Raw genomic sequence first — 12,228 nt, 5'->3', positions numbered from 1 at the left:
TTGACTTGAGTAGCATGACAAATACGAACGTTTCCGAGAAAATTTGATGGAATACAATTATTCACTACATCTGTACTGTAATAACGTAATTTGTGTCCGATTCCCTTTTCAAAATAGTACCTTGTGTTTGTCCTCCTGTTGCGCCAACCATGAGCTGAGCCGGTACTCGTTGTTGGGGTCCATTATTGTGAGACCCAACAGTTTTCTAATGACGTCTGAGGTCAAGCGAACTGTCGGCCCTGCAAACAAAGGAAAAGTAGATCAGACCAAATTACTTAACTTACTTACTCCTCTGGCGCAGCTACCCAAAGTGTGTCTTGTCCTCCAACACGACTGCTCGCCACTGATCCCGGTCCTGTGCCGTTTCTCGCTAGTTATCAACCCGGAGCTCGCGCAGATCAGCGTCCACCACATCCGCTCATCGATACCTAGGTCGACCGACCGGGCGGCGTCCTATCGGTTTTCCCTCAAACGCTCTTTTCACCGCCCGATCATCTCCTATTCGTTCAAGATGGCCAAGCCACCGAAGCCTTTGCGCCTTTGTCACACCAATGATGTTTGGTTCAGCAGCTAGTAATTACTTAAAAGCAGATCTAATAAGATCCTTGTCAGGCGTGGCTCATTCCGCGATTTCGTCGCTTTGCAACAGGTAGCTACAAATACATCCGTTCCAAACCAATTTTGGTGGCTAGCCATAACCGCGCGTGGCGCTGTCACCGCCTAGCGGTCATATCTGTCCTGATCGTAACAAACGCGTTTTGTTAGAGAGTGAGTCTTCTGTACCTAGTACTATTATTTATTATGTACCCTTGTCATAAGATACTGCATACATCTGTAAGTTTCTTTCACCGGCCACGTTTGACAGGTAAAGCGTAGCTGTCACTGTGTGTAGCAGAATATAGAAAGGGTTGAAAGTCGTGCGACGCGAGATTTAGGTTATCTACTTGACATAGACTTACCTATAGCACAGAGCGAGTGGTACAACTCATAAGTGAAGGCGGTTAGCGGTACGTCGTCACTCACAGGCACGACCGCTACTGTTGAGAAATTGTGCGCGGAAACTCGTGGCTCTAAAGCCGCTCCGCCGAGACCCGCTGTCGGCTTCTGCCATGAACCTGTTGATAAAAACACATACGTTACTCAAATCATAAACTGTGTTATGGAATTCCTATACGCAACATTGAAGTAATCTGTTTTAATTTTAACTTTCTCCTAGTTCTCCTTAGGCGGCGCTTCACAAAAGTAGAGTCGGACCAAGAAATGTCTGCAGCTGATTTAATAGCCCACGCAATGCACGTGTTATTTTAAACGCCATAATGACTTTATAATTAAAACGAAGTACAGTCATCAGCAAAAGTAGCTAAGCGGGTGAGATGTTCAAAATTACCTTGACACGCTCTTATTCTCTTAGTAATAAAGACGCGTCAACATCATTTTGAACACCTCGCCCGCTTAAAAACTTGTGCTGCTGACTGTACGGGAGTTTTGAAAGAATGAGTGATTTAATTAAATGAGTTAGAGGATGAATAAGTGAATTAAACAAGATCTACCCTCAAATGGCTCCTTAAGCCAGATGAACCCTCATCTGGCTTAAGATGAGGACATTATGTGATCAAATAATATAGGTTGAAGCAAAGAGAACAGAGTGCATAGAGACGGATTGTCAATGTAAATTATGTACTCCGACTTACTCCGTTGGCTCAGCGACCCAAAATGGGACTTGGCTTGGAACCATAATCTAATAGGTAAAACATGGTCTTCTCTTCCCAGAGTGACACAAGCCTACGTCACAATAACATGGCAGCTATATAATATATAGCGCTATCGCATATTATCATATAGCGCTGTCGCATGATGACGTAGGCTTGTGTCAGTCAGGTGACCTAGAAAAGACGGGAAGAGAGTACCAGGCAGAGTTATTATTATACCATGGCGTAGAAATTAAATAGCCACTTTAAATTTATTGCCATCTTTCGACAGATGATAAAACTGTTAGAACGCCATTATGTAACTTTGATCCTTATTATTTCACAGACATGTGTTAACTTATTAAATTTTAATATTAACGCCATCTGTGTAGCAACGTCATCATGTAGCTACATAATTTAGCAAGACAGTAAGTCTCCATTTCAAAATCTCTTTGGTTAAAGTCAGGTCGTTCCGTGACAGAACCAGGCGGTTTTGTATATGGTTCGTTAATCGAGTAATGAGTGATTGGAATAAAAGAGCGAATAAAATGAATGAGTGAATGAAATGAATGATTGAATGATAAAAATAAGCAAATGAATGCAGGTACCTAATATCCTGTGCCCTAGCAGGTTGATAAGCCTAGTCACCACTACGGGGAACCGCAGCTTGATCGCGTTGAACAGTCCCTCCGGCAGTTTGGCCAGTTCAGAGTCTCGTACCGCCATCACTGTAGTACTGCGACGGGTTTGAGTCACCATCTCCACCTGGGGAAAGACGCATGAAATCCTGTTGAAAACGCAACACTCCGAATGAAATAAAACCATTGAAACGGATTATATCGCGTATATTGAATTCATACTACCCCACCCGTCACCCGTTGACCACGAACGCTGTAAATGGTTCGAAACGTCCGGATATAGTATGAATTCAATATACGCGATATAATCAGTTTCAATAATTTTATTTCACGAGTAACTATCGCGGTAACCGAAGACAATACGCCCAATAAAGAACGCAATACGAAGGCAATATGCGGTCTTTTCACTCTCTCCTCTCATCTACTCAAAGGTTAACTGGAAGAGATCCCTCAAAGGGATAAGTTCGCCTTTGTACTTCTTACTAATTGTATGTTATTTTTAATATGTATTTTTGTACAATAAAGAGTTTACTACTACTACTACTACTACTACTACTACTACAATATTATACTCCTAATGAAATTAGTATCCGTATCGTGAGTCATTGACAGTGTTAAAACTGACGTATACGCTAACGTCTACGTAATTTACATACTTTCTATACATCTCGTTCCCACTAATTTGCGAGTACGAGAGAGATGCATAGAAAGTTACGCTCTCGATAGCGTTTATGTCGGTACCCAGAAAAGAGAGGTCACGCACAAATAAAAAACCGGGCAAGTGCGAGTCGGACTCGCGCACGAAGGGTCCCGTACCATAATGCAAAAAAAAAAAACGAAAAAAAATGCAATAAGAAAACGGTCACCCATCCAAGTACTGACCACGCCCGACGTTGCTTAACTTTTGTCAAAAATCACGTTTGTTGTATGGGAGCCCCATTTAAATCTTTATTTTATTCTGTTTTTAGTATTTGTTGTTATAGCGGCAACAGAAATACATCATCTGTGAAAATTTCAACTGTCTAGCTATCACGGTTCGTGAGATACAGCCTGGTGACAGACGGACGGACGGACGGACGGACGGACGGACAGACGGACGGACAGCGAAGTCTTAGTAATAGGGTCCCGTTTTACCCTTTGGGTACGGAACCCTAAAAATCGGACAAGTGCGAGTCGGACTCGTCCACCGAGGATTCGTTACTTTTAGTATTTGTAACGGCAACAGAAATACATCATCTGTGAAAATTTCAACTGCCTAGCAATCACGCTTCTTGAGATACAGCCATACAGACAGACGGACAGCGAAGTCTTGGTAATAGGGTCCCGTTTTTACCCTTTAGGTACAGAACTCTAAAAATGAGGCTCTAAGCCCCCCCCCCCCCCCCCACATCTAGCGTCTTTCGAGCGTCGGCGTCTGTCGGCGTCTGGTCAGCGCTATGAAAAATGACGTCGCTGCGCAGTTGCGTCGACGCTGCGTCGAGCAGCGGCCATAGAATTGTAGACACCGACGCTCGAAAGACGCCAGATGTGGGGGGGGGGGGGGCTTAATGTTATCGGCCACAGTCCGGGTTCGCTACATAGCCAAACTCTGCCACTTACAATTCCAACCAGATCGCCCTTGCCGTACTCGCCGACCAGGCCCTTCTTGCCATTAGGGTGCGTTATGACGGAGCGCAGACGACCGCTCAGCACTATGAACGTGGAGCCAGATTCTTCGTCTTGACGGTATACCGCTCTACCTGACTCTAGGAACACCTAAAAAAAGAAAACAAATGGTAGACGCCTGGAACATACCCATTCTAACATACCTATTGTATAGTCTGTCAAGCAATAGTAGTTTGTGTTACAAGGGATCAAAATGATATATTTCCGTCAAGGGCGTACATTGAATCCTGAATGAAGCGATGAATTCTACAATAGAATCCCGAACGTAGTGAGGGATTCTAAAGTAGAATCCTGAGCGTAATGAGGGATTCAAGTGTTAACGCCCGAGACGAAATAATTTTGATACCGTGTGACACATACTGCTTTTCACATCAACTATGAGGAAAATAAAAAAACCTTAGTGTTGACACAATCTGATGCTTATATAGATTATTAAAGCTAAAAAATAATGTACAAAAAAATGTAAAAATAGTGTGTTTGAACAGACAAGTGTCACTTTGATCCCTCCTACCAGGGATGCAAAGTGCCACTTTGATCCCTCCTAGCAGGGAAGAAAAAGCTCATTTCCGAATAGGTGGTGTGAAAAGTATATTATCTCAGATGCGATGTACAGCAAAGTGAAGTAGGGCAACACTCAAAGAGCAGTATTGCCACAGAATAATTAATAGTACTATCGTACAGAAAGGAAACTTCCTACAAAACCGAAGTTTGACAGCGGGTCGAATCATGCTGTCCCTTTCTAATATATGGCACTATCCCTTTCGGCTATTTAGGGTTGTCAAAAATCAAGTGATTATCTTATCTGTGGTCGTGCACGCAAAAGGAAGTCAAGTGGTGCCAACCCTAATAATTGCTCGGAGCAATGCTGAGCCGAGCGGAGCCGAGTTTGACCGAAGTCAGGAGTTTCGCACCCCTGGTATTGCGCTAAAAAAGCAGCATAGAACCAAAATATCATAACCTCAATTTTTACGATCAAAGAGCATGATTGTACATTGTAGGCACCTTGACTTTGCTTAAATAAAAAAAAAGATATTTATTTACAGACACAAAAAAAACAACGAATTGCATGTACAGTAAAAAACCGGGCAAGTGCGAGTCGGACTCGCGCATGAAGGGTTCCGTACCATAATGCAAAAAAAAAAAAACCGGTCACCCATCCAAGTACTGACCACTCCCGACGTTGCTTAACTTTGGTCAAAAATCACGTTTGTTGTATGGGAGCCCCATTTAAATCTTTATTTTATTCCGTTCAACACAGATTACACTCGATTTTGGAATTCTTCGCAAATTGTGTTGCTAACCCGTGATTTTTCAGCCGCCTTTTGCTACTAACTAGTAGTTCACCCCGAACTGAGAACTCGCGGTTTGCCAAAAAATATATAAGTAGAGCGATTGACTTTGTTGCACCTACTTATGTACTCGTATAGTGCAACATAAAATAGTAGAAAATAAATGACGGCGCCACTTTCTACGTAACAGTCACATTTTTGACATAAAATGCTTACACATGGCAACAATTTAGTATGGAATTTTTTTAGTTCTATTTTATTTAACTTCTATTTTATGTCGCACTTGAATGCTCGCAATGAATCAAAAATCGCGTAGATTTATTGCAAGGTCTATGGACTATAATATAGTTGGTCAAGCAGATCTTGTCAGTAGAAAAAGGCGGCGAAAAATGTAGGCGCGAAGGGATATCGTCTCATAGAAAATTTTAAATTCGCGCCTTTTCTACTGACAAGATTTGCTTGACCATCTATACTTCGTTTTTTTTGCATTAGTGCCCCCCCACATCTAGTGTCTTTCGAGCGTCAGCGTCTGGTCAGCGCTATGGAAAATGACGTCGCTGCGCAGTTGCGTCAACGTTGCGTCGAAAGCAGCCATAGAGTTGTAGACGCCGACGCTCGAAAGACGCTAGATGTGGGGGGGGGGGGGGCTTAGAAATAAGGTAAACAATCTTGATGATGACGTGTCTATTTATTGAAAAACATGTTTAAAAAATAAGTCACGGCAAATATGTAACAATTATGAATCTAATATCGTCATTTATATTCTTCTGCTTTCGTAAGTAATAGTTACTGATTTTTAAAAAGCAAAATTGCAAGTTCTTTCTAATGCTAAAAAAAACGAACTATATATATGGGACAAAGAGAGCCCTCTCAGAAGCGCCATCTGTAATTCTTAACCAGAGACATCAACGTCAATATCAGGGGGGGGAGGGGCGCCGCCTATCTATACCTTAGGGCCTGTTTAAACATTGATTAATGTTTAGTGCGAGTTATACATTTGCTACTAAATGCAAGTAGCAGATACGAGTATATGAACTCGCACTTTTACACTAATCAATGGCTTGATGGGTCACATCGAAAGTAATTTGCTTTTCCAGTATTAACAAGCAAATTTATTACTTATATCATTTACTTGGTTTCAAATTATACAGTTTTCACAAATAATGATTTTATTTATCACAACAAAACAAGCATAATTATTATTATACAGTGAAACCTGGATAAGTGGGATCTCGAGGGATGAGAAAATTTGTCTCACTTAAAGAGGTATTCCACTTACACAGGGTCTCAGTTAGCCAGGTATAAATAAATTTCTGTCTCATTTATAGAGTGTTCCATTAATAGAGGTGAGAAAAGAGGTTATTTCAGTTATAGAGGTGGTAAATAAGGTATTTTGTCAACATTATGTATGAATTGTAATCATCAACAATAATTAAAGGTAAAATAATTTTTATTCCAATTAACTTTACAAAGGATGGATTTTGTTAAATTAAATTTAAAACGTACTTCATTGCGTCTTAGAACACTAATAAATGAAAATTAATTTTTGGTTTTTCGTTTCGATAGTTATAACTACTTACTCAAACTGAAGCGACGACCGGTCTGGCCTAGTGGGTAGTGACCCTTCCTGCGAAGCCGATGGTCCTGGGTTCGAATCCCAGTAAGGGCATTTATTTGTGTGATGAACACTAATATTTGTTCCTGAGTCATGGGTGTTTTCTATGTATACACCGTGAAATTTTAGTGGTTGTTTTCCCGCGGCAGGGCGATTTGCTATCGGTAGTGCTTTCGAATTATGATAGACAAACTTATAAATAAACTGTTTTCCAAAAAAAAAAAATTACAAAAAATAACCTAAACTCGAACAAGCGAAAAACAATAGTAACACACTAAAACTGCAAGTCGACGACAGTTCCCGATATTGTAAACAGATAAACAAATAAACAAGCACATGTTACTTTTTTAAACCGTGTAACAGGCTAGAGTGCTTTACTGTTTGACAACTGAAATTAAAATTTACTTAGGCCAAGCGCGCACCACGATTTTAATTTTTGCGACACGATTTTAGAATCGCGCTGTAATTTATCGCAGAAAATTCACTGCGCGCACTGCGATGAAAAGTCGACGATTTGTTCATTCTCGACATGGATTTCGTACCAGTCGCTTGTCGTTAAACAATATGCAATCGCTGTATGACTTCGAGTATTTATACCACAAAGGTGATCTCCTTCTATTTCCATAATTAAACGGTCAACATCTAGCATCTCATCTTGTGGTTCCATTGAAGAAGGTTCCGATATGTTGACGCTTGGAGAGCGAAATGCCGACTGAGGGGTGCGATTTTATTATCGCAGTGCGCGCGGGGCCATACAACTCCGTACGCTGCAATTCACTTTGCGACAATCGCGTCGCGAGCAGTCGCGGAAAAATGTGACAAATCACAATTTTAAAATCGCTGCGATTTTTTTGTCGCATATGCGCGCACTGCCATATAAACACATACGTTACATTTCTGCGACTAAATTATCGCGCGATAAAAAGTCGTGGTGCGCGCTTGGCCTTAGACTGTTCCTTCACGATCAACAGTTGAAATAAAACCTTTTTATTAGTTTGATGATTGCCATTACGTTGTGTCAACTTTGGTAAATCAAATAATTACATCCTCTTCGCTTATTAAACCAATGTGATAACAGATCCTGTCAATGTCATCACTGCTATTTCTAGTAAAATGGATCGACATTACGAATATTCTAATTTAGAGTACGTCGCGATGGTGCAGCTGTATTACGCTAGGGCTAACTACAACTCCCACGCCGCCCGGCGACTTTACGTGGAACCGGACCATTTACAGTCGCTGCGTCTTCGGGGGATTTTAAACCCCCAAGTTCCACACGGACGAACAATTGTCGCCGCAACACAGCGGCTGCTTAACCACGTGCAGTTTCAAACGCCAGCACATGCACAGGGCAGAGGTGATTGTGTATTGAACGTGGCGGATTGCAGTTCGAACAATTATTGCGGTATCGGGAAGTTAAGTGTTTAAGTTTTTGATCATTAAAAGCTTGATCTTAACTTGTTATGTTTACTTTTAAGGATCTGCAAACTAACTGCACGTAAAATGTGTGAAGGAAAAATAAATGGAAGTACTTTTTAGGTTATTTTGTTTAATTCACTCAAAAGAATTAGGTAGGTACTACTGCAGTGCTACTACTGGTGTTAGGTCACTTTCGAGTTTCGATCGACACATTTATAAATCTGGCATTTCTTAACATTATGTAAAAAAAAGATTACACATCGACTGTATATCGATAGCAGGATCATTTCGTTGCGGGAAAACAACCACTAAAATTTCACGGTGTATAAGTATGTATTTATCTATATAAGTATGTATATCGTCGCCTAGCACCCATAGTACAAGCTTTGCTTAGTTTGGGGCAGTGTTGGCAAAAAATCAATTCAAATTGACGACTGACGATTGAGGATTGACCGATCAATCCGAATTGACGATTGACGATTGACGAAACTAATTCTAAATCTACTGTTTGAGGATTGACGATTACTAATCATTAATTCTAATTGATCGGTCAATCCTCAATCCTCAATCGTCAATTCGGATTGACGATTACTTTGTATGTACCTACCTAATGTCCTTTTTATTTAGGCCATTTTTCGAAACTAGCCAAATACGTTCAAAAGCGGTGTCTGAGTTTACCAAAGGTTCCGAAACATGTTTCCGACGGCAATATGAAGGATGTCCTTTTTGGAACATTTTCGGGACTTTCCTTAAAATTAACCAATAGCGTTCAAAATCGATATCTGAGGTGCCCAAAGGTTTCGAAACTTGTTTCCGAGGGAAATATTGAGAGATGCCCTTTTTTGGGACATTTCTAGAAATTACCCGATTGCGTTTAAAATCGATATCTGAGGTAACCAGAGGTTTCTAAACATCTTTTCAACTGCAATATTGAAAGGTGTCCTGTTTTGGGACATTTTAGTGACATTCTTTGAAAGTGACTTTTTTTTATTTTTTTTATTATGCATGGGTTTACTCATGGCCACAGACTAGCCGAGGCGTAGACGTGGCCTACGATGGAGCGAGCTCGCCCAGAAGGTGCCTGTTCACTCTTGATTTGAAGGTTGCCGGGTTATAAGAGCACGGAAATATAGACGCCGGCAAGGAATTCCATTCCTTGGCAGTGCGCATAAGGAAAGTAGAAGCAAAGCGCTTAGTGCGAATTGGCGGAATATCTACCAAGTAAGGATGGAAACCGGCCGTGCGTCTAAAAGTCCGATGGTAGAATGGGGACGGTGGAATGAGCTCGTGTAGCTCTTGAGCACACTCCCCGAAGTGCAACCTGTAGAATACCGACAGGCTGGCGACTTTCCGCCGATGGGCCAAAGTTTGAAACTTAGCCGTTAGCTTCTTGTCGCCAATCATCCTCCTGGCTCTGCGCTCCACTGAGTCCAAAGCGGCGAGTTGGTATTTAGCTGAGCCATCCCACAGATGGCTGCAATACTCCATACACGACCGGACTTGAGCTTTGTAAAGTGTTAGAAGCTGTCCAGGTGTGAAGTATCGCCTCACCTTATTTAGGACGCCTAGCTTTCTGGCCGCAGTTTGTGTTTTAGACTCAATGAAGCTGCCGAAGCCGAGGACTGAACTCAGCTCCATGCCGAGGAGTTCCAGGCTGTCGGTAATAGGTACAGATGCACCCCGGAAAGAAGGAGTCAGGTCGAATGTTCTCCGTTTAGCGGAAAATAGACACGCCTGCGTTTTGGAGGCATTGAACGTGACCAGATTGTCATCACCCCACTGGGAAACGAGACTAAGGGTCAAGTTCATTCGCTCAACCATGGCCTCTCTCTGTGAACGTATATCCTCCCTGCTGTCCCTTGCACTAGCCAAATATCTCTCAACAACCGTACCACAGTGTTTCGTCTAGAACAAGCTAGGTGGACAAAAGTCGTTATCAAATTATCTCTAATGAGTCATTAGATATGATAAACAACATGTTGAAACCCCCAAACCCATTAATAGATTATGTCTAACTTTCTAATTTTATGAGCCATAGGGTGCAGAAGTCAGCTAATGAGGTAAGTGCAATTGCACAATTTAATCAGTTGCAATTTTGTGATGCGTTCAACGACATCTCTTACAAGTAAAACGTTATTTTATGAAAAGGTTTGGTGATAGATCTTATAACTGAAGGTAAGCACTTTATATTTTTCATAAAAACATGTTCATATCAGTTGTAATAATGCTCGTATAGAGCAATAAATATGCACTTAAAAACGTGGTGAGATTTTCTTCATTTTAGAACTTTGATAGACTAGCAAATACTTGACACCGCTTGACACCGGTCTAGATTTTTGATATTATTTACTTGCATAATTCTATTTTATGATGGTGTATATTTCATTTTGCATAAATTTGCATAACATTTTTTTTTCATTTTTTTTGCAGAACACGTTCTCTCTATTTTAAGGAAGGGGTTTTTGAAGAATGGACAAATAAGGGGAAAAACGACTAAAATTTCCACCTTTATCAGTTTATATTGGTAAAATATGAGTTACGAGATTTCAAAGAAGAGTCTGAGAGACGGTTAAAAAATATTTTAACCAGTTATTCATCAAAACTGAATACCAAGTGGAATAGTGCGTCAAGATTTAAAGAAGCAATTTGTGAAAAAGTTTAAAAGTGGTATGGATGGCCAAAATATAGAATTACGAGTGTACATAACTAGACCAAGTGCATCAACGTCGTCTGAAAATGTTAATCCTGCAGGAAGACCCAAATTAAACTTCAAAAGTTCCCCTTTTAAAACGGAAAAAACGCTGAGTTAAAGATCTGGTACAATTACGTACCTATTTTTTAACTGCTGCCGAAATCCCGATTGATTCGTGATCGGCAGCAAATAAAACACGGCAAAAATGTTAAAAAATATTAGAGAAAGTCCACATAAGCCAACGTAGTCTTGTTCTTACGACAGCAGTAGGTACTTCAATGAATTCTAGGCAGCTAAGTGTTAATGAGGCATTAGCATATTATATTGAGTCAAAATCGACAAATACAAACTTACAAGCAGACTAAAATGTGGTCAATGAAGGCTGATTATCATAAATATTCATCATATGATTATTTGCCCAATGCAAAAGGTACAAGCGTGTTATTTCCTTCAGAAGAACTTTAAAAAACTTACGCAAAACAAGGAAAACAATTATTATTCTGATATAATACATGAGTTAGAACAGATTATAAGTTATTAATAATTAACAGATTAATTATTAATAATAAGTTAAGTTTTAATTAATTTTCTATATTACATTTTTATTTTTTTGTATATTTTAAAGTAAATACTATGAAAATAATGTATCTAATGAACTGTAAAATTTTGTTTATTATTGTGTTAATAATTTATTTGCAAAAAAATATATAATTAATTTAAATATATATTTTATTTTAATTTTTTTACTTTTTTTCATGGTATTTTAAAATTTTTAGTAAATTATATTTAATTAAGCAATACTAACCATAATACTACCCAAAAACACAAAAAAATAATTTTGTCCACCTAGCTTGTTCTAGACGAAACACTGTGCGTACTGTCATCTGCATAACCTACAATGCTGGGTTGCAGCATGTCGTTAATGTGGAGCAGGAAAAGGGTTGCGGAGAGAACAGACCCCTGAGGAACACCGGCGTCAATGGCCATGAGGTCCGAAGAGCAGCCATCAATAACTACTCTGATCGACCGTTCACTCAAGAAATCAGATAGCCAGCTACAAAAATCAGCAGGGATGCCGTAAGCAGGAAGCTTGCTAAGGAGACTTGCGTGCCAAACCCTGTCAAAGGCCTTTGAGATGTCCAGTGAAACAGCAAGCGCTTCACCGTTCCTCTCGATGGCCTCGCCGCAGCAGTGCGTGACATACGCTAAAAGATCCCCAGTA

General features: G+C 40.3%; 1 protein-coding gene across 1 annotated transcript in view; it reads right to left on the bottom strand.

Moving 5' to 3' along the window:
- LOC134678134 (neuropathy target esterase sws-like) overlaps positions 1 to 12,228 on the bottom strand; it is a 42,608-nt gene that overhangs the window by 16,124 nt on the left and 14,256 nt on the right. Inside the window, exons 2-5 of the mRNA XM_063536584.1 lie at positions 3,926 to 4,081; positions 2,297 to 2,453; positions 960 to 1,115; positions 121 to 239 (exon numbers count right to left, since the gene is read on the bottom strand). Coding sequence (XP_063392654.1) covers positions 121 to 239; positions 960 to 1,115; positions 2,297 to 2,453; positions 3,926 to 4,081 — 588 coding nt within the window. The remainder of the gene's footprint in view (positions 1 to 120; positions 240 to 959; positions 1,116 to 2,296; positions 2,454 to 3,925; positions 4,082 to 12,228) is intronic.

This window comes from Cydia fagiglandana, chromosome Z (genome assembly GCF_963556715.1).
Source record: "Cydia fagiglandana chromosome Z, ilCydFagi1.1, whole genome shotgun sequence".
Classification (NCBI taxonomy): Eukaryota; Metazoa; Arthropoda; class Insecta; order Lepidoptera; family Tortricidae; genus Cydia; species Cydia fagiglandana.
This window is presented reverse-complemented; position numbering and strand designations above follow the sequence as displayed.